Source organism: Trachemys scripta, chromosome 2, assembly GCF_013100865.1.
Source record: "Trachemys scripta elegans isolate TJP31775 chromosome 2, CAS_Tse_1.0, whole genome shotgun sequence".
NCBI classification, from domain to species: Eukaryota; Metazoa; Chordata; order Testudines; family Emydidae; genus Trachemys; species Trachemys scripta.
In genome coordinates this window covers 227,973,341-227,996,144 of record NC_048299.1, presented here as the reverse complement: position 1 = coordinate 227,996,144, position 22,804 = coordinate 227,973,341, and the positions used below count along the sequence as shown (strand labels likewise).

Genomic DNA, 22,804 nt, shown 5'->3' with positions numbered 1-22,804 from the left:
CCTTCACGTTATCGTCTAATTCTATTTGCTTTCACTGGATTCTTTTTGTTCCTCCAAGTCAAAATAAAAAGGTTTGTCATAGCCCATGAGATGGTTATAGTCCTGTGGATATGTGAAAAGCATTGGATTAACAAGCATTGATTTAGTTTTGGCATAAAATGTTGTAAACATCTTGCTGATATCTGGAACCTTGACATCCCTCTGATGGAACACAGTTCTTTTTTCTGCCAAAATAGCATTATATGTAATAGCCGTGTATGTGTCCGTCTCAGCATTATGATACAGTCGAACCACATAGCCCTTTGTAAGCAGATGCAGGGTAACTGGTGTTATAAATGTAAAGAATCCTACAATGCCGTAAAAGGCAGTTTGTAAAAACACACTTTCAACTCCAATGCCATTTTTGAAGATGTAGGGCATCATGCAAAAGCTAAACATGCTCGTAGAGTAAGAGAAAAACTTCACACCTGTATAAGAGATGAAAATCATAGGTTAATGTTTATGATCAGTTATCCCTATAGTCATTTATACACACTGTTCTTATATACCCACTGCTTTACTTTGATAAATTCAATGATGATCCAGTTAATCCTCTCTTATCGTGGAACTTCTGAAGTCATCATGTGGAAATTAAAGCCCTCAGCCCTTCTCCTTCTCTATGGTTAATAAACTAAAAGGTAGGTCTTATGAAACACCTTTAATATTCTAGGTTTCAGAGTAACAGCCGTGTTAGTCTGTATCTGCAAAAAGAACAGGAGTACTTGTGGCACCTTAGAGATTAACAAATTTATTATAGATTCATAGATTCTAGGACTGGAAGGGACTTCGAGAGGTCATCGAGTCCAGTCCCCTGCCCTCATGGCAGGACCAAATACTGTCTAGACCATCCCTGATAGAAATTTATCTAACCTACTCTTAAATATCTCCAGAGATGGAGATGCCACAACCTCCCTAGGCAATTTATTCCAGTGTTTAACCACCCTGACAGTTAGGAACTTTTTCCTAATGTCCAACCTAGACCTCCCTTGCTGCAGTTTAAACCCATTGCTTCTGGTTCTCTCCTTAGAGGCTAAGGTGAACAAGTTTTCTCCCTCCTCCTTATGACATCCTTTTAGATACCTGAAAACTGCTATCATGTCCCCGCTCAGTCTTCTCTTTTCCAAACTAAACAAACCCAATTCTTTCAGCCTTCCTTCATAGGTCATGTTCTCTAGACCTGTTATCATTCTTGTTGCTCTTCTCTGGACCCTCTCCACATCTTTCTTGAAATGTGGTGCCCAGAACTGGACACAATACTCCAGTTGAAGCCTAACCAGCGCAGAGTAGAGCGGAAGAATGACTTCTCGTGTCTTGCTCACAACACACCTGTTAATACATCCCAGAATCATGTTTGCTTTTTTTGCAACAGCATCACACTGTTGACTCATATTTAGCTTGTGGTCCACTATAACTCCTAGATCTCTTTCTGCTGTACTCCTTCCTAGACAGTCTCTTTCCATTCTGTATGTGTGAAACTGATTTTTTCTTCCTAAGTGGAGCACTTTGCATTTGTCTTTGTTAAACTTCATCCTGTTTACCTCAGACCATTTCTCCAATTTGTCCAGATCATTTTGAATTATGACCCTGTCCTCCAAAGCAGTTGCAATCCCTCCCAGTTTGGTGTCATCCGCAAACGTAATAAGCGTACTTTCTATGCCAATATCTAAGTCGTTGATGAAGATATTGAACAGAGCCGGTCCCAAAACAGACCCCTGCGGTACCCCACTCGTTACGCCTTTCCAGCAGGATTGGGAACCATTAATAACAACTCTCTGAGTATGGTTATCCAGCCAGTTATGCACCCACCTTATAGTAGCCCCATCTAAATTGTATTTGCCTAGTTTATCGATAAGAATATCATGCGAGACCATATCAAATGCCTTACTAAAGTCCAGGTATGCCACATCCACAGCTTCACCCTTATCCACAAGGCTTGTTATCCTATCAAAGAAAGCTATCAGATTGGTTTGACATGATTTGTTCTTCACAAATCCATGCTGGCTGTTCCCTATCATCTTACCACCTTCCAAGTGTTTGCAGATGATTTCCTTAATTACTTGTCCATTATCTTCCCTGGCACAGAAGTTAAACTAACTGGTCTGTAGTTTCCTGGGTTGTTTTTATTTCCCTTTTTATAGATGGGCACTATATTTGCCCTTTTCCAGTCTTCTGGAATCTCTCCCGTCTCCCATGATTTTCCAAAGATAATAGCTAGAGGCTCAGATACCGCCTCTATTAGCTCCTTGAGTATTCTAGGATGCATTTCATCAGGCCCTGGTGACTTGCAGGCATCTAACTTTTCTAAGTGATTTTTATTTATTTATTTTTTTATCTGCTAAACCTACCCCCTTCCCATTAGCATTCACTATGTTAGGCATTCCTTCAGACTTCTCAGTGAAGACCGAAACAAAGAAGTCATTAAGCATCTCTGCCATTTCCAAGTTTCCTGTTACTGTTTCTCCCTCTTCATTAAGCAGTGGGCCTACCCTGTCTTTGGTCTTCCTCTTGCTTCTAATATATTGATAAAAAGTCTTCTTGTTTCCCTTTATTCCCGTAGCTAGTTTGAGCTCATTTTGTGCCTTTGCCTTTCTAATCTTGCCCCTGCATTCCTGTGTTGTTTGCCTATATTCATCCTTTGTAATCTGTCCTAGTTTCCATTTTTTATATGACTCCTTTTTATTTTTTAGATCATGCAAGATCTCGGGGTTAAGCCAAGGTGGTCTTTTGCCACATTTTCTATCTTTCCTAACCAGCAGAATAGCTTGCTTTTGGGCCCTTAATAGTGTTCCTTTGAAAAACTGCCAACTCTCTTCAGTTGTTTTTCCGCTCAATCTTGATTCCCATGGGACCTTACCTATCAGCTCTCTGAGCTTACCAAAATCTGCCTTCCTGAAATCCATTGTCTCTATTTTGCTGTTCTCCCTTCTACCCTTCCTTAGAATTGCAAACTCTATGATTTCATGATCACTTTCACCCAGGCTGTCTTCTACTTTCAAATTCTCAACGAGTTCCTCCCTATTTGTTAAAATCAAGTCTAGAACAGCTTCCCCGCAGTAGCTTTTTCAACCTTCTGAAATAAAAAGTTGTCTGCAATGCAGTCCAAGAATTTGTTGGATAGTCTGTGCCCCGCTGTGTTATTTTCCCAACTTATATCCGGATAGTTGAAGTCCCCCATCACCACCAAATCTTGGGCTTTGGATGATTTTGTTAGTTGCTTAAAAAAAGCCTCATCCACCTCTTCCACCTGGTTAGGTGGCCTGTAGTAGACTCCTAGCATGACATCTCCCTTGTTTTTTACCCCTTTTAGCCTAACCCAGAGACTCTCAACACTTCCGTCTCCTATGTCCATCTCTACCTCAGTCCAAGTGTGCACATTTTTAATATATAAGGCAACACCTCCTCCCTTTTTCCCCTATCCTTCCTGAGCAAGCTGTACCCATCCACACCAACATTCCAATCATGTGTATTATCCCACCAAGTTTCAGTGATACCAACAATGTCATAGTTGTATTTATTTATTAGCACTTCCAGTTCTTCCTGCTTATTACCCATACTTCTCGCATTTGTATATAGGCATCTAAGATACTGGTTTGATCTTTCCTCCCAGTTTTGTCCTGACCCTCCTTTCTCTCTGCCAATATAGCCCACACTCCCTCTCATTTCCGACCCATCTCCCAGGTCTCCATGTTCCCCACTTACCTGTGGGCTTTGCTCACCTGTCCCCATCGAACCTAGTTTAAAGCCCTCCTCACTAGGTTAGCCAGTCTGTGTCCAAATAGGGTCTTTCCCCTCCTCGAAAGGTGAACGCCATCTCTGCCTAGCAGTCCTTCCTCGAATAGCATTCCGTGGTCTAGGAAGCCAAAGCCCTCCTGGGGACACCATCTTCGCAGCCAGGCATTCACCTCCATGATGCATATCTACAGCCCACTTCTTCGGATGCAGAGCCCTCACCCCCTCCTGCACCCCATAGATATGCATCCAAAGAAGTGGGCTCTAGCCCATGAAAGCTTATGCTCTAATAAATTTGTTAGTCTCTAAGGTGCAACAAGTACTCCTGTTCTTTTTAATATCTAGTTATCAAGTGTTTCACAAAGTAAGAAGTTAAATCCCGGTACTGTAGTGACTGCTTATGCAAAAGTATAGCTATTATGAACTCAGCTATAACTATCAAATATTGTATATTGCTAGAGAAGAGTAATAGTTCCATTAAGGTTAGCTGGGAGGGAATAAATGTACTTTGTTCACAGGGGACTGAACTTAGGGCTTGTCTTCACTACTGTGCTACATAGAGTTGCCAACTTTCTACTTGCACAAAACCGAACATCCTTGCCACCCTTCTGCCCCACCCCTTCTCCGAGGCTCCGCCCCCGCTCACTCCACACACACCCCCTCTGGTCGCTCGTTCTCCCCACCCTCACTCACTCGCTCATTTTCACCGGGCTGGCTCAGAGGGCTGGGGTGTGGGAGGGGATGAGGACTCTGGGGTGGGGCCAGGGATGAGGGGTTTGGAGTGCAGGAGGGGGCTCCGAGCTGGGGAGGTGGAGCCAAGGGGTTTGGATATGGAAAGGGGCTCCACGCTAAGGCAGGGGATTGGGGTGTGGGAGGAGGTATGGGCTCTGGGATGGGGGTATGGGTTCCGGGGTGGGGCCAGAAATTAGAGATTCAGGGTGCGAGACGGGGCTCCGGGCTGGGGGCTCTGATGAGGGATTTGTGGTGCAGGAGAGGGCTCCAGGATGAGGGGTTCGGAGTACGGGAGGGGGCTCTGGGCTGGGGTAGAGGGTTAGGGTACGGGGCAGGGGTGAGGGCTCTGGCTGGGGATGCAGACTCTGGGGTGAGGCTGTGGAGGAGGGGTTTTGGGTGCAGGAGGGTGCTCCGGACTGGACTGAGGAGTTCAGAGGGTGGTAAGGGGATCAGGGTTGGGGTGTGGGGGGGAGGACTCAGGGGTGCAGGCTCCAGGTGGCGCTTACCTCAAGCAGCTCTCGGAAGCATCAGCATGTCCCCACTCTGGCTCCTATGCAAAGGTGCAGCCAGGCAGCTCTGTGTGCTGCTCCGTCTGCAGGCGCCGCCTCCCACCGCCAGCTCCAATTGGCAAATGTTCCCGGCCAATGGGAGCTGCGGGGGCAGCACTTGGGGCGGGGGCAGCAGGTGGAACCCCCTGGCTGTCCCTACGTGTAGGAGTTGGAGGGGGGACATGCTGGCTGCTTTCCAGGAGCCGTGTTGTGTGGAGGCTAGCAGGGAACCTGCCAGCCCCGTGGCGCAGAACCGCCAACCAGACAGTCAACAGCCCAGTCAGTGGTGCTGACCCGAGTCACCAGGATCCCTTTTTGACCAGGTGTTCCGGTCAAAAACTGGACATCCGGCCACCATCAGTGCTACATCGGTACAGCTGTGCTGATGTACTGCATCTGGTGAAGATGCGCTATGTTGACAGGGGAGCGCCTCCTGCCAAAATAAAGTGGTGTGTACACTCATTCACGGGGATGGCTTTTTTATACCCCTGAGCAACGTAAGTTACAGCGACGTAAGCGGTAGTGTAGACAAGCCCTTAGTTTTTATCCAAAATGAAATGCTTTAAAATGCAGTTCTATTCTGAAAAGTAAAAACAGCACCTTCTCACCATTCTGTGTATATTTAGAATCACGTCTGCGTATTTTAGTGATAAAATTGTACTACCTTCTACTCCTATTAACCCTTCAAAGCCAACACAAATGAGAGAGGAAGATTCTCACCCACACTTCCTCAAAAGCACTCTTTACAAGTTCCAATCACTTACACCTGTTAAAACCTTGTGAATGCAAAGCAGTTGCACAAGCTAACTAAGGCAGCATCTGGGGCCTGGTCCAACTCCCATTCACTTCAAGGGGATTCTTTTAATGGGAGCTGATTCAGCCCATGGTCTGCAGAATCTTTATTACTGGTAAGGACATATGAGTAGAAAAGGAGCATTTTCAGATTAAAACTCTGCAGGGCTGACAATTAAAAACAATGCAAACTGATCACATTTGTTATTGAAATCATCATCAAGACAATCATTATCCCACCACCTCCCAATCTTTGGGACGCATGTCAAGGCCATCTGGTAGTTTCCCCTTGCATGAAGTCTTAAAATAAGCCCTAGGGAAGGTGACTAGCCAAAGAGCTGTCAATAGCAGGAGTTTCATTACTGATATTATATTTCATTATCTTATCTTCTAAGCTTCTCCCCAGACTTTTGCAAGTGGGCACAGTAGCTGCTTCATGTTCATGATGGACATCCCACTCTACTCACATACGCAGCATGTACCAAGCTAGTGATGTCAGCACCAACAGTCAGAGATGGAATGGAGACTCTATCTCACTAGTAAAGGTAAATCAGCCTTTGTACAGTTACCCAAATGGTGTTAGAGGCATATATGGAAGGCTGCAGATACATGTGGGCTCTGCAATTTTCTGAGATTTTCTGACTGTTCTCATTTCATCCTTAAAAGTAACAATACAGTAATAGCACAATAGACAAAAATATACCACAACTGACTTACCCATCCTGTGTTGCTTTATTGGCAGAGTCCCCATTCCAATGCAGATCTCTAATGGGACTTCAGCCACCAGCTCAGTGCAAGCTTGTTTGGCTGCACAGTTGCTCATAACACAACTGAGAAGGTGATTTTAAAAATCACTGCATAGTATATCTAAAAATATTGCATTCAATTCACAGCACCAATATACCTGTAGTGAAAGCTAGTTAGCATAATGGTTTGTGTTATCCAATTAATCCAGGGCCAAATCCTGTCCCTTGCCTTGCCCAGGTCCCAAAGAGTGGTAGAGCTCAAGTTGTGCTCTACAGAATAACTCCACACCCCTGGTGCTGTTGCAATGCTCTATAGCAGCATGCAGCAAATCTGGAGTGGATGGGTGGGTGTAGAGGAACATAGATGAAGTAGGACCTATTCCAGCCCATGGTGAACTTTGCTGTGCTTCAAGCAGTAGTCGATTAATGCTTGGGCCCACAGGGCCCAGGCCCAGCACTCCCAGCCAATTCGGGGGGCCCAGGAATGCTGGAACCCTGGATAGAAGGGGGGAGGGCTACTAGCACCAGAACTGTGGCCCTGCTCCACCTCTTTCCCCCCAGAGCCCTGCCCCCTGGCCAGGCCGAAATCCAGAACCAGATCAAGGTAAGAGCCACCCGGGGAGCATGGGCTGCTGCAGGGAGCCCCAGATCCTCCACGTACCCTGGGCGGGGCCCCGGGGTACCCGAGAGCAGCCCCCGGCCCATGTCCCTACTCCCTGGAGTGCGCTGCCAAGAGCAAGTGGAAGGTCCAGGGCTCCCCACAGCAGCCCAGGCTCCCTGGGCAGCTCTTAGAGAACTCAGGGGGGAAAGGAGGAGCACAGGCCAGGGCCCCATGGTGGGGGGGGGGGCTAAGGCCCACTGGGAAGAGGCTGGTGCCGCTAGCAGAGGCTGCACTTATCAGCTGCCCTGCCACAAAGCCCAGCCCCTGCTGCCGCCATTCTGAATCTACAGAGGTGATGCGTGGGGCATGAGGGGATCATATGCCCCCCTGGATTTTTCAGGACACCTCTGGCAGGGATGCCTAGCAGCGAGGAGGCAGCACTCCGCCTGGCAGTGGAGCTCTCCCTGGAGGAGGGAGGAAGCAGCAGGGTGCCTGGCTGCCAGCTGAGCTCCTCCCCCACCACATGGGGCTGCTTTGCTTTCCCTGCTGCTGGAGTACCAGTGCTGCTGCCTGCTTTTCAGACATCCACCAAGGTGAACCAGCCACAATGCTGCTTCTTGCCTGAGCTGCACGGACACACTGAGAGTGCTGCTGCCATGGGGAACGCTGCCTCCTCACTGCTGGGCATCTGTGCCAAAGGGGTCCTGGGAAATGGGGGTGCACATGACCCCCAGAACCTTTCATTTGTGCCCCACCCCACTAGCCACAGCTATGTGTCGCCTGACTATGCCCATGTTAAAAACCAGGTGGGCATGGACTCCCCAGTTCTTGTGCCCCAGGCCCCCAGGGTGTGGGGGGCTCAAATATTCTTTGTGCCCAGGACCCCAATAAATCTTAAACCACCTCTGGCTCCAAGTCAAAAATCCTGATTAAATGACAGTGTCAGTGTTGCCAACTCTCAAGATTTCTTCACAAGTCACAGGGGTTTTGCAGGGGCTAGATCTAGCCTCACCATGATGTGAGAAGCTCCAGCCCTTCTGATTGGCTGCCTGCCTTCCCTACTTGCCCATCTCTTGGGAAAGAGCAGCCAATCAGGACTGCGACAAAAAGCAGACACAGTTCTCACCTTTTCTCTCAGGAGCTGACACTATTCTCATAGGATGGGACAGGGAACCAGAAAGAGCACAATAGCTCAGGGCAGCCCTGCTCCCTCCTCCCCTGCTGTGAAAAATGAGTCTGTCTGCTCTCTGCTCCTCCCATCCTCTCCATCCCTGCAACATCAGCCTTGAGAAGGAGGACGGGGGAGCCCACTGCAACCCCACCCCCACTCCTGGAAGGGGGGAGTGAAGAACACAAGGAGCTGCAGGAGAGCAGAGTTGAAGTAGGGGTGTGTGCAGAACTGAGGTGGGTACTGGGAGAATTGATGGGAGAGCTGATGGATAGGAAGATGAGGGGTCAGAGCTCCTTCAGTGGAGGCAAAAAAAAAAAAATCAATAAAATCAATCTCAATAAATTTGGCAGCACTAACTGTCAAATACACACATTGGGGATGAGCAGGGGGGTTAGAAAATCTGAAGATATTGTGTCCATCTATAATCTTTTTTCAAAATATCTTGTGATTTTGGGGCCAATCTCATGGTTTTTTAGAGTATGGCTCATTTTTTAACATATTTTGTGATTTTTTAGAATCTGACTCATTTTATTTGAACCTTTGGGGTTATACGACTGTATAGGGGACCACAAGGTGGTCCTTAGTGCATATCTGAAGAAATCAGAGGGATCCATTCCCAACAGCATACTCAGGGCTGGCGCAACCCATTAGGCGACCTAGGCGGTCGCCTAGGGCACAAACATTTGGGCGGCGGCGGTATTTCGGGGGCGAGACCTTCCGTCGCCTCTGTCGGGGGCGGCATTTCGGGGGCGGGACCTTCCGCCGCGTACGGCGGCAAAAAAGCTGGCAGCACTCCTGAGCATACTATGTTATAAAGATATGTTTAAGTATAGATAAATCAAATCAAATTTCAATTCCAATCACATACCCAACACTGTCTTTGCCAGATTCCCAGTGTAAACTAGTCTTCCATCTTCTGGTTGTCCATGAAAGGAGGAGGTGCTGAAGCAGCGAACAGGTGCCACATGAGAAAATATGATCTACAGGATGAAAGCAGCACATGGAAAATAAAGCATTCGCATCGTCTACATACATTTCAGATTTCTTCTGACCTAGATGTTGAATTTATACCTAGGACAGAGACTAAAAACTAAATTATATTACAACTAAACTCAATAAGTAGTTTAATAGATATCAGTAAATTTAATTAATTTATAAATGTTAGGAAACAGAGGATTTAATGATTCAGGGTATTGGAAATGGGATATGCAGCCATAAAACCCTTCAGCCCTAGACACTTCAGCCGTGCTCTGTATACAGGCAGAAAGCCACACATTCCAAGTTCATTGCAAGTCTCTGGCCACCTATCTCTCAATCCTCAGCATTGCCAGCTCTTCAAATGCTGTGAGAATTGTGATAAAATTTCATGGTTTACTTGAATCCCCAGCTCCTAGAGTCCTGCCATTACACAAGAACCTCATCTTTCATTTAAAAGAAAATTTCTAGCCCTCGTGGTTGCAAAGAATGTGAACTCAGAAAAGTAAAAAAAAAACCAAAAAAAAAAACCAAAAAAAAAAAAAACCCCACCCAGATTCAGTTTTTTTAAAGACTCATTATTTTTAAGCTAATCTTGTATGATTTAGGGTAGGGCTGATTCCTGAGTTCCAAACACTTGAGGTTGGCTATACTGCGGTCTATCTACCTAAGCGCTTGTATTGGCAAGCACCTAGGTAGACAGACAGCAGAAACTGGACACACATTACCTTGGACACTTTTTCAATTCTCTACTCTGCCTCTTTAACCTTATCCACCAGCAAACACTTTGTTAAACGCACCATTAACAGTGAAGATTTAAAATGGATTCAAATTGGGGAGATTTTGCATTTACTTTTGCTGTTCAGGTACAGGGAAATTAGTCCAGTAAATTGGGGACGGGGATGACCCTGGGTCGGTCTCCTCAACCAAGACCCCTGCTTCTCTCTCTGCTATTTAAGCGGAGGTTTCCACCCCTGCCCGCAGCCCAGCTACAAGGAAAGCGTCCCACGCTCCTGCACCTGTTCTAGTCTCCCTTCAGCCCCGGGAAGGGCTCCAACTGATCCTCGACCTCGGGCCCGCGGCAGCGTCCGGACCCCGCAACTAGACGCGCTCGGAGAGTCGTTCACAGACGCCCATCGGGGGCTGCGCGCCGCTGGTGCGCGGATCCCCGGAGGACGAGGAAGCGCGGCAGCTGCACACCGCCTAGCGCTCCGCAGCCAGAACGCCAGCGCCCGGTCGCCGCCCGCAGCCAGGAGCAGCATCGCTTACACCAGGTCCCGGCCTTGCTCAGCGGATCCCCCGCGCCGCAGCAGGAAGGGGAGGAGCCAAGGCGCAGCTGCCTCCCTCGCTGCAGGGGATTGGGCCAGCTGCCTCTTCCCCTCCAATAGTAACTCTCCTCAGGAGCTGAGCGCTTTCAGGCTGAGAAACCCAGACCTCCTGCAGCCCTGTAGCTTTGGTTCCCCCTGTAGTGAGGCAGTGGTGCCTCCCAGACATCCTAATCCAGGGGTGGGCAAACTTTTTGGGCCGAGGGCCACATCTGGATGGGGAAATTGTATGCAGGGGGTTGGGGTGCAGGAGGGAGTGCGGGGTGTGGGAGAGGGTGCGGTGTGCAGGATCGGGCTTAGGGCAAGGGATTGGGGCAGACGAAGGGTGTGGGCTGTTTGAGGGAGCTCAGGGAAGGGGGTTGGGGTGCAGGAGGGGTGCGGACTGTGACGGGGCTCAGGGCAGGGGGTTCATAGATTCTAGGACTGGAAGAGACCGCGAGAGGTCATTGAGTCCAGTCCCCTGCCCTCATGGCAGGACCAAATACTGTCTAGAGTCTAGATCATCCCTGATAGACATTTATCTAACCTACTCTTAAATATCTCCAGAGATGGAGATTCCACAACCTCCCTAGGCAATTTATTCCAGTGTTTAACCACCCTGACAGTTAGGAACTTTTTCCTAATGTCCAACCTAAACCTCCCTTGCTGCAGTTTAAGCCCATTGCTTCTTGTTCCAGCCTTGGAGGCTAAGATGAACAAGTTTTCTCCCTCCTCCTTATGATACCCTTTTAGATACCTGAAAACTGCTATCATGTCCCCTCTTAGTCTTCGCTTTTCCAAACTAAACAAACCCAATTCTTTCAGCCTTCCTTCATAGGTCATGTTCTCTAGACCTTTTATCATTCTTGTTGCTCTTCTCTGGACCCTCTCCACATCTTTCTTGAAATGTGGTGCCCAGAACTGGACACAATACTCCAGTTGAAGCCTAACCAGCGCAGAGTAGAGCGGAAGAATGACTTCTCGTGTCTTGCTCACAACACACCTGTTAATGCATCCCAGAATCATGTTTGCTTTTTTTGCAACAGCATCACATTGATAACTCATATTTAGCTTGTGGTCCACTATAACCCCTAGATCCCTTTCTGCCATACTCGTTCCTAGACAGTCTCTTCCCATTCTATATGTGTGAAACTGATTGTTCCTTCCTAAGTGGAGCACTTTGCATTTGTCTTTATTAAACTTCATCCTGTTTACCTCAGACCATTTCTCCAGTTTGTCCAGATCATTTTGAATTATGACCCCATCCTCCAAAGCAGTTGCAATCCCTCCCAGTTTGGTATCATCTGCAAACTTAATAAACGTACTTTCTATGCCAATATCTAAGTCGTTGATGAAGATATTGAACACAGCCGGTCCCAAAACAGACCCCTGCGGAACCCCACTTGTTATACCTTTCCAGCAGGATTGGGAACCATTAATAACTACTCTCTGAGTATGGTTATCCAGCCACAGGTTGGGGTGCAGGAAGGGTGCAGGGTGCGGTGGGGGCTCAGGGCAGGGTGTTGGGGTGCAGGAGAGGTGCGGGGTGCAGCAGGGGGCTCAGGGCAGGGGGTTGAGGTGCAGAAGGGATGCAAGGTGCAGGAAGGGGGCTTAGGAGAGGGAGTTGGGCTCCAGCCTGGCGCTGCTACCTAAAGCAGTTCCAGGGTGGCAGTGGAGCATACCAGGGCAGGGCAGGCTCCCTGCATGCCTGCTCTGGCCCCACACCACGCCGTTCCGGGAAGCGGCTGGAACCACGTCCCTGCGCGGCCCCTGGGGGAGGAGAAGCACAGGGCTCTGCGCACTGCCCTTGCCACACCTCCAGGTACCTCCCCCGAAGCTCCCATTGGCCACAGTTCCCTGTTCCTGGCCAATGGGAATTGCGAGGGGTGGTGCCTGGAGGCAATGGCAACGCACAGAGTCCTCTGCCGCCTCCGTCTCCCCCCGCCCCCCCCCGCCCGGGACGCAGGGACCTGGTGTCAGCTGCTTTTGAGAGCACCACGGGGGCAATCCTGCGGGCCGTAGTTTGCTCACCCCATTCTAATCCCATTCAAGCTAGTGGCAAACCGAGTCCCGTTGGCTTCTTCGCTCAATGGTACAGGCTCAGCCCCAGTGTCTGCAGGGTTATTTGGGAAGAACTTTGCTAAACCTACCAAGTGCTGTGTGACTTCAACTCCCATTAACTTCTGTGATGCGCAGGATCGGACTCATTGTTTTCATACTTGTATCAAACCAGTAACCTAGTGCATTTTTGCAACAACTGTTTGCCAACAGTCTGAAAGCCGAGTGCTATGAACATTAAGAGGAGAACTTTAATAATGTGCTAGCTACATTTCAATTACAGCCACCTTGGGGAAACCCATTACAACCAGGGGTGGATTAAGATTATGAGGGGCCTAAGGCTAATGGGAGGGAAGGGCCTAAGTATGAATTACACATTGCAAAAAAAATTATGAAGTCATCAGACATTTCTCTACATACATATTTACATATTATTTATGTATGTAAAATTAACAAGTTTATTCTATTCTCACTACACTCAATTCTTCAAACAGATACTTCTGAGTAAGAGGTAGCAAGAGGGATGCTACACTGTCCTTCTCTTAGGCCTCCTTCCTCCTAAATAGTGGAGTGCTCATCTGTATGAGGATGAACACTGCAACATTCCCCATCCTGCTCACCTCTTCCAACCTTGTGCTTCTACCCTCATCTCTCCACAGGGCACAGTGCAAAGCCAAACCCTGCAGGTGTTTCCCCCAAGCTATGGATTCTACACCACATACCCTATCTCACTCTGACTGCAGTCTGGGAAGCAGCCAGCTTTTATTATGTAAAAGAAAACCACTCAGATGTAAAATCCACTGGAGTAGAGGAAATAGTAGTGGGAAAATTACATTGGGCGGCACTGTATTTTAGGCTGTCTTGCTCTGAAAGCTGCCTCCCAGTGTTGCACTAGCTGAGGACAATAAATTACTGTTTTCACATTGAACCCAAATATTATTTGTGGGATGATACGCAGTTTGTATAGTTAATCTCCAGTGATTCTGGAAGGGACCTCAAGAGATCATCTAGTCCGGTCCCGTGCACTCATGGCAGGACTAAGTATTCTAGAATGTGTGATCAGCAGCTCTGACATGAGGTTTTTTAAGCATGAGTTCTGTGTGCACCAGCCCTACAGTTTGCATTTCTTTGTTTTAAGCTTTCTGTAAGAAAAAGGTAACGGCTAGAAGTGACACAGGTCTTTACATGATTGTCCAGTCATAATATTTAGCACTTCTGTACTACTTTAGCTCTTCAAAATCACTGTACAAACATTAAACAAACTTAACTTAGGGAGCATTATATTCTTGTTCAAGAACTTGAGACCCTAGAACAGTGCTCACCAAACTTTTCAGGGTCACGCCCCCACCCCTGCCCCTGTCTGCCCCCCTCTCCCCGGGAGTGGGCTGCAGCTCGGGGGCAGGGTATGGACAGAGGCAAGGGGGCCGAGGCTGGGGGCGCAGCAGGGGCTGGGAATGGAGCTGCGGCCCTGGGGTGGGGCCGGGAGTGGAAGAGAAAGACGCCGTCGGGGGCAGGGGCTGGGGGCAGGGCCAGAGAGGGGTTGGGTGGCACTCCCTCCCCACCCCCCGTGGGGGCTGGGCCGGGCCCCACCGCACCCCCCCAAACATTATCCATGCCTCCCCTAGTGGGGTGTGCCCCACAGTTTGTGGACCTCTGCTGAAGAAACTAAGCCAAAGGGTTCCACTCTGGATCCTTCAGCCTGGTTCCATTTGGGCATATATAAACTATATCTACACCAGAGCTAGAAGTATGAAGGGAGTACCTCCAGGAAAACCAAACTAAAGGTTTTATCGGCTCCTCCACTTCCCATGTAGGCATCCTGATACATTTTGTGAAGAAGGAAGATGGCTCTCTAAGGCTCTATGTAGACTGCAGGGCACTTAACCAAATAACTATATGCAGTATCCCTTACCATTAATTCCCAATCTCCTGGACTGAGTACAGTCAGTAAGGATGTTTACTAAACTGGACCTTAAAGGAGCGTATTATCTAGTTTGAATCAGGGCCAGGCACAAGTGGAAGACAGCCTTTAGAACAAAAATGGCCACTTTCAGTATTTGGTAATGCCCTTTGGACTCATTAATGCTCCTGCAACTTTCATGTATCTGATCAATGACATATTTTGAGATATCCTATACCAGTACATGGTGGCATATCTAGATCATATCTTAATCTATTTCAATAGTCAAGCAAAGCATGGCCACCATGTCCGTGAAGTTCTCACATCATTGCACCAGCACAGGGTGTATGCAAAACTGGAAAAGTGTGTGTTTGACCAATCATCTGTCGAATTTTAGGATGCATTCTGTCAGAAGATGGACTATGGATAGACCCTCAGAAGGCATCTGCAATGCAGGTTTCAGCTGAACACTAGAGCATCCAAGACATCCAGAGGTTTATGGAGTTTGCCAACTTTTACAAATTTACTCCAAACTTCTCAAAGGTAACACTGACATCCTCTGCAAACCTGCAAGATTTTACTGGCCCCTAGAGGACCACCAGACCTTCAAAGACCTGAAAATAGCTTTCACACCTGCCCCAGTGCTGGTCCACCTTATTCCTGACCAACCCTTTATCCTTGAGGCTGATGCCTCTGAGGTAGCCATCGGAGTGGTACTATCCCAAGAAATGGGGCACCAGCATGAGATGCATCCAAGTGCATATTTTTCACAAAAACTCACCCTGAGCAAACACAATTATGAAACAGCAGACAAGGAGTTACTCACCAGCAAGCCTGGATTGGAGACTTGGCAACACTACCATCAGTGGGTCAAACAACCCATCCTAGTCTTAACCAACCATAAGAATCAAGAATATCTGAGATCTGCTAAAAGAAGAACAGGAGTACTTGTGGCACCTTAGAGACTAACAAATTTATTAGAGCATAAGCTTTCGTGGACTACTAAGGTGCCACAAGTACTCCTGTTCTTCTTTTTGCGGATACAGACTAACACGGCTGTTACTCTGAAACTTGAGATCTGCTAAGGCGCTGAATCAGCAGCAGTTGCACTGGGTCCTACTCTTCCCAAGATTCAATTTCACAATCACATATAATCCAGGCGACAAGAATGGCAAAGCTGATGCCCTCTCATGAAAAGAGGAATACTATACAGAACCTTCTAATGCCAAAGAACCTGGCATATTAAATCCATGCCATTTCATTTGTGGATCTGTATCCTCAGACTTTCTTACCATGTTTTGAGAAGCCCTCCCTAATGATCCTTTTTCTAAATTCATAACCTTTTCCACTGAGGGTCTCTCCAGTATCACCTTATGCCACTATTCCTGGGTCAACAACCTCATCTATGTCAATGGCCACCTATATGTCCTCAGCCGTTCCCCAAGACTAGAAGTGCTGCACATATATCATGATACCCCCAGGCAGGTCACTTTGGGCAATCCAAGTGACATTTGCACATTGTAGCCCGCTCATTCTGGGGGCCACAAACGCAGGATGACATTTGGTCCTACATCAGGTCCTGCAACACATGTGCTTGAACAACTCCCCCCTCCGAGCAGGCCTTTTAGCCTCCTGATGCCATTTGTGTCCTTTTCCTGGACCTGATCACACATAACCCTTGATTTTTATAGTGGAACTGCCTATATCTAAGGCCACAACACCATACTGACTCTTGTCAACTAACTCACCAAAACGGCCCATTTTGTATCATTCACACATCTCACAACTATGGAAACCACTGTTTCCACTGAAACTATTATTCTAGTTACACATATCTTCTACTACTATGGCCTCTGCGCCCATCTTACCACAGACTATGGCTCCCAGTTCATATCCAGGTTCTGGAAGGAGGTGTTTAACCTCCTAGATGTCCAGCCCCAGGCATTTACCACATACGGATGGGCAATTGGAAGGGATCAATCAGATAATACCTGCACTGCTTCCTGAATCACTGTCAAAACAACTGAGGGTTGCATTACTCCTGCTTTCTGAATTCACATATAACAACACAGAACATCCTCTACCTCAGCAGTTCTCAACCAGGGATCCGAGGCCCCTGGGGGGGCCGTGAGCAGGTTTTAGGGAGTCCACCAAGCAGGGACGGCATTAGACTCACTGGGGCCCAGGACAGAAAGCGAAGCCCCGGGCTGAAGCCAAAGCCTGAGCAATTTAGCTTTGCGGGATCCCCTGTGGCATGGAGCCCTGGGCAATTGCCCTGCTTTCTACACTGTAATGCCAGACCTGGTTTTTATATGCAGAAAAACAGTTTTTGTGGCACAGGTGGGATCTGGAGTTTTTATAACATGTTGGGGGGGGAGGGCTTTGAAAGAAAAGGTTGAGAACCCCTGCTCTCCTGATCCAGCTACTTCTACTCCAACTATGGCTTTCATCCTTGTTTCCACCTTTCCATTCCGTTGTCGACAATGGTTCCCATTGCCTTCGATCTAGTACAGATTATATATGAAATGTAAGCCAACCTAATGGAGCACCGGGAAATGGTCAAGACTGCCTACAAACCCAATGCTGACAAACACCACCAAGAAGCCTGACTTTAAAGGTAGGCCAGAAAGTGTGACTGTTCACAAAACACCTATAGAGAGTAAAACTACACATAAATTAGATCATCAATTTGCAGGCCCTTTCACTATTACTTGGCAGATCAATCCAGTGGTATTTGAATTACAACTCCCTCGATCTTGCAAGATCCATCCAGTCTTCCATGTCTCCCTGCTGATGCCTTTCCTTGCCAATCTATTCCCCGAGTGGCATACGCCACCTCTACCCCCAGTTCAACTTCAAGACCATGAGGGGTATCTCGTTCATGATATCCTGGACTCTCAAATGTGCAAAGGGACTCTGTACTATCTGATCAATTGGCGGGTTATAGGCCCAAATAAAGTTCTTGGGAGCTGGCTCATCATATGCATGTCCCTGCAAAATATAGGCCTTCCACAGGAATCATCCTGAGTAGCTTGTCCCTGTGGCATCTGGGGATTGCCTGGGGCAGTCAGGTGCCACAGACCTCAAGCTCAGGCCTATAAGGCTGCTAAGTAGGAGCCTTATCCTCCTCACCACCAAGCTGCAAAGGGAACTGCTGCTGATACCCCACCACCAGAAACTACACCTACTGATTCAGGAGACTCAAATGATTAACAGAAAACTACTAATTGGACACCATCCCCTATAAAGCTTCCTGTTTCTTTCCTATCCCTGGTCTGAGCAACTAGTTGCTAGATCTGTTGCTGCTCAGACCTCTGAGACCAAGTCCCTACTTCCTTGACTGATTCCTGCTATTATGCTTTGTTCCCATTCCTTATCCTCACTCTATTCGTGGCTCCAACCACAAGGTCATACAGCCTACATTATGGGCTCTGACACTTATCTAATTCTATTTTGAACCCAGTTATACTTTTGGCCTTCATATTATCTCCTGGCAATGAGTTCTATATGCTGTGTGAAGAAGTACTTTCTTATGTTTGTTTTAAACCTGCTGCCTATGGATGTCATTAGGTGACCCCTGGTTCTTATGTTATGTGAAGCGGTAAATAACACTTCCTGATTCACTTTCTCCACACCATTCATGATTTTATAGATCTCTATCATATCCCACCGTAGTCGTCTCTTTTCTAAACTGAACAATCCCTGGTTTCAGAGTAGCAGCCGTGTTAGTCTGTATCTGCAAAAAGAACAGGAGTACTTGTGGCACCGTAGAGACTAACACATTTATTTGAGCATAAACTTTCGTGGGCTACAGCCCACTTCATCGGATGCACAGAATGGAACATATAGTGAGTAGATATATGTGCCCACAGGGACCATGAAAAGGTGGGAGTTGTCCTACCAACTCTAAGAAGCTAGCTTAGCTTTCATGGTCCCTGTGGGCACATATATCTCCTCACTATATGTTCCATTCTATGCATCCGATGAAGTGGGCTGTAGCCCACGAAAGCTTATGCTCAAATAAATGTGTTAGTCTCTAAGGTGCCACAAGTACTCCTGTTCTTTTTGAACAATCCCTGTCTTTTTTATCTCTCCTCATAGGAAAACTGTTCCATACCCCTAATTGTTTTTGTTGCCATTCTCTGCACCTTTTCCAATTTGACCATATCTTTTTTAAAATGGGAAGACCAGAACTGCACACATTAATGAAGGTGTGGGCATACCATGGATTTATACGGTGGCATTACGATTTTTTCTGTGTTGTTAGCTATCCCTTTCCTAATGGTTCCTTACATTCTGTTAGGTTTTTTTACTGCTGCTACACATTGAGCAGATGTTTACAGACAACTATTCACAATGACTCCAAGATCTCTTTCTTGAGTGGTAACAGCTAATTTTAGATCCCATCGTTTTGTATGTGTGGCGGGATTATTTTTTTCAATGTGCTTTACTTTGCATTTGTCAACACTGATTTTAATCTGCCATTTTAGCAACCAGTCTCCCAGTTTAATGTGATCCCTTTGTAACTCTTCATAGTCATCCTTGTACTTAACTATCTTGAATAATTTTGTATCTTCTGCAAATTTTGCCACCTCATTGTTTGCCCCCCTTTTCCAGATCAATTATAAATATGGCAAACAATACAGGTCCCAGTCCAGATCCTTGGGAGACTCCGTTGTTTATCTCTTGCCGTTGCAAAAACTGACCATTTATTCCTACCTTTTGTTTCCTATCTTAAGAGGACCTTGCCTCCTGTCCCAAGACAGCTTAATTTACTTACAAGTCTTTGAACTGTTGAGATTGATCTGAATCTCAGCTATTATTTTTTTTTTAAAGTAACTTTTTAGCCCTGTATCATTGCAAGAAAAAACCTGAAAATGCGAGCCCTGAAGGTTGATAAACCAGATGGCAAATAAAAAGAACCCAAATGTATTATTCTTAAAATCCTTGGGAATTTTTTTAAGCCAGTGATTATTTTTTGGGTTGAATGCTGGACTCATGAGCTTTGGCTAGTTGGGGCTGGCAATACAGCCATCCACCAACGGGGACACAACACTGCCCTCCATTACCTACCCTTATTTCCACAGTGGTGGAGCAGTCCTTTCTAGCTGTCTCCAGGCCTGTAGAGTGCCTGGTGCGAACTACATCTCCCAGCATGCACTACTTCCTGCTGACACGGGCTGCCGTGGCCCATTGCATGTTGGGACTTGGGCTTGGTAAACCGTCCAAGGGCAGGAGGCTGGAACGCTGCCTGTCCCTATGGTGGCGGCAGGCGGCGCTAACCTTTGACCTATCGGAAGTGATTGCGAGGCAGCTGGCCCGGAACAGGGGGCCCTGCGAGCAGGGAGCGGAGGCAGCGAAGCTGACACAAGTGAGTCCCCGCCACGGCCGGCTGGAGGGGACGGGGCGCGAGCTGAGAGGCTGCCCCCCCCCCTCGCGTTTCGTCTCCGGGGGGGAGGAGAGTCGCCGCCGAAGCCTTTGAGTGAGGAGCGGGCCTCGCCCGCTGGTAGCCGGGCCAGGGCCCGGGCCCCGCTCCGAGTAGCGGCCACCCCCTGGGCGGAAATCTTATTACTCATCCCTGGGCGGGGGGAGGCTGGGGGCGTGTTTCGGGCTCGGGGCGGCCCGAGGGAGGCTCAGGGGTGTGCCAGGGGCGATTTCGCTCCCTTCCCATGTGTCTGTAACACAGTCATTGGATTCCGCACACCATCAACAAAAACCCTCTCTAAAGCAGTACTGTAACTATTGCTCTGTTTGACTGCTACCTCCACCAATGAGGGAGCCTCCTACTTCCCCTCCCCTCCCCTCCCTAAAGGGAAGGAAATAATTCGGTTACAAAAATCCCAAGGATGGAGGAATTTAGGAACCTTTTTAAGGTAGGTTACGGTGCTTAGATACCAAAGTAAGATTTGTCTTGGGATATATGGGATTGTGATGGTCTCCCTCCTTTTAAACGTGAATCGGCTAGTCTAAATGATCTTAAATATCTGTAGGGAGTAAAGTAATGTATTTGTGTGAAGAAAAGAGAAACTAAAGTTTCTCATTAATGATAGTCTTGTTTTACAAGTTGCAATATCCAGCATCTGTGCTCAGCTTGTGAGTAAAGACTGGTACTAAAGGGAAACTACAAATATCCACACACCTTTCCTTCCTATTTTATTTCACGCACTTCTGATCACTTGCAGATAATTAAAAGCATTTAGACTACAGGGTTCATGCTTGGGCGAAGGGAGAAAATCATATATAGCACAAGGCTCTTCTTGCTTTGATATCCAAATACCATAATGTTTTTTGAGTGGTGCACCATACCACCTTCTAGCCTTCACACTATGTAACTACTTATACATTATGTAATGCTTTTTATCTTGAAGCAGGCCTTCTGTTAGGTGCCGGTCTTCTGTCAATCATTCTGTTTTATTTACATCAGGAATAAAAACAAAAAAAGTCATATCAGTTTTGCTGAGCCAGTGTTAGAATCAATGGGAGCCCTACCATAGGCAAGGTTCTGGAGGACTTCAGCATTTTTACCAATGAGGAATGGCTTTAGCTGAGACAGTAGTAAAAATGCTGGAAAACATCTGAACCTTCTCTGTACTAGGGCTGCCACTGATCAAGTGAGTTGGGAATGGTACAGGTGGGAAAAGCTTCATAAAGTTCTCTGCATAGACAGTGCCTTAGAGATAAGAGTGTGGAAGACTTGGGTTTGGCATTGGTATAATGAAATAAAGCAGTGGCCAGGTGCTACTTTAAAAAAAGAGAGAATTTTGTGTTGAATGAGGAGGCAGAAAATAACTTATACCAGGATTGAAGGTGCAGTATTTATAGAACAGTGTACTAAGTTTTCTCCTTATGCACAATCATTTTCTTTGACTATTCCCTTCACATTCTTCCACACATCCCCGAAAATCACCTATATGCATATAACTTTCTATGTAAATGGTAACTGGTTTTGAAGACTTTCTTGATACAATATTTCTATATCATTGTTCATGTTTCTCATGTTGTATGAAGGCAGATTGGACTCGAATGTTCAGTTTGTAATTAGAATGCTACAAATAATGCTCCGGGGGAATTCTACACAATTGTGTGCATGTAGAATTTGCAGATTTCTTTGCGTCCCTGAAGAAATATGACTTTCTGATGGGGAAGCAAAGGGAAGCTGCAAGAGTGTTCATGTATCCTTCCCCAGCAACGTGGGCATGTGGTTTTGGGCACCTGGAGCAGCTGGCGGAGAGGTAAATCACTGTGAGGGGAGGGCTGAAGGCATCCTGGCTGGTGTCGGGTCAGACCCTCCCCGCAAGCTCTGGACACCCCTGTCAAGACTTACTCCCTGCCCCTAACCCTAACCCTCCCTAGCCCCACCCAGGACTTGGGATGTCCCAGGCGGTGGCTCCTACCCTGCAGTGGGCTCAGCGGCTAGTCCCAGCTGGGCTGGGGGTGTGGAAGGAGCGCACTTTCCCTGCATGGAGTGGCTGGGTCTGGGTCAGACCCACCCCTAGAATCCTCCACTGGCTCCGCACCCCTCCTCCCCCTTGCCCCTGCTTCCTGTCCCCATTTCTCCTCAGCTGTGCGGGGAGCAGTCACTATGGGGAGCTGCTCCCTCAGCTGCCTAACCCTGTGCATCCGGATGCCCCCACCATCCGGCCCTCCCTGCCGAGACCTCCCCCCCACCTCCAGCCCTCTCCACCAAGTGCCCCCTCCCGCATCCAGACCCCCCACCCCTGCACTCAGACCACTGACAGCTGAGCCCAACATACAGGAAACCCAACTGCGATAAGCCCCAATGCCTATGCACCTGGACTACCCTGACAAGACCCTTGCACCCAGACCCTCACCCCATTGAGCCCCAACCAGCTGCATTTGGACCCCCAGCCTTGAGCTAGTTGAATTGCAAATAGCTGTACGAATTTTCTTTCACACTCCTCTACTAATGTACTTCAGTCCTGATCTGCACTAAAGCCCAGATCACAAAGCTATCTAGACTCCAACTTCCATTGAAATCAGTGAAAGTTAGGAACCTAAATATCTTTCAGAGTAACAGCCGTGTTAGTCTGTATCCGCAAAAAGAAGAACAGGAGTACTTGTGGCACCTTAGAGACTAACAAATTTATTAGAGCATAAGCTTTCGTGGACTACAGCCCACTTCTTCGGATGCATATAGAATATATATGCATATATATGCATCCGAAGAAGTGGGCTGTAGTCCACGAAA

General features: G+C 47.5%; 2 protein-coding genes across 3 annotated transcripts in view; one reads left to right on the top strand and one right to left on the bottom strand.

Moving 5' to 3' along the window:
• TMEM70 (transmembrane protein 70) lies at positions 1-10,657 on the bottom strand. The gene is made up of 3 exons (XM_034763143.1): positions 10,353-10,657; positions 9,227-9,338; positions 1-467 (listed from the first exon to the last, which is right to left on the bottom strand). The coding sequence occupies exons 1-3, from the start codon at positions 10,593-10,595 to the stop codon at positions 22-24; spliced, it is 801 nt and encodes a 266-aa protein (XP_034619034.1). The 5' UTR covers positions 10,596-10,657; the 3' UTR covers positions 1-21.
• A 9,154-nt stretch (positions 10,658-19,811) lies between these two features.
• Positions 19,812-22,804, top strand: part of ELOC (elongin C) — a 28,250-nt gene continuing 25,257 nt past the window's right edge. The window contains exon 1 of one of the 2 annotated variants that reach the window (XM_034763140.1): positions 19,812-19,966. The gene's annotated coding sequence lies outside the window, so the exon portion shown is untranslated. Of the gene's footprint in view, positions 19,967-20,321; positions 20,469-22,804 lie in introns of those variants that run through there. The other variant, XM_034763142.1, reaches the window with a different exon arrangement.

Bases quoted from the DNA above. Each gene is read 5' to 3' on its own strand.
- TMEM70 (XM_034763143.1), bottom strand. From the start codon at position 10,595: ATGCTGCTCCTGGCTGCGGGCGGCGACCGGGCGCTGGCGTTCTGGCTG. The intron at 9,339-10,352 runs GTGCAGGAGCGT...TTCATCCTGTAG, and splicing joins CTGAAGGGAGACTAGAACAG to ATCATATTTTCTCATGTGGC. The intron at 468-9,226 runs GTATGTGATTGG...TCTCTTATACAG, and splicing joins TCTGGCAAAGACAGTGTTGG to GTGTGAAGTTTTTCTCTTAC.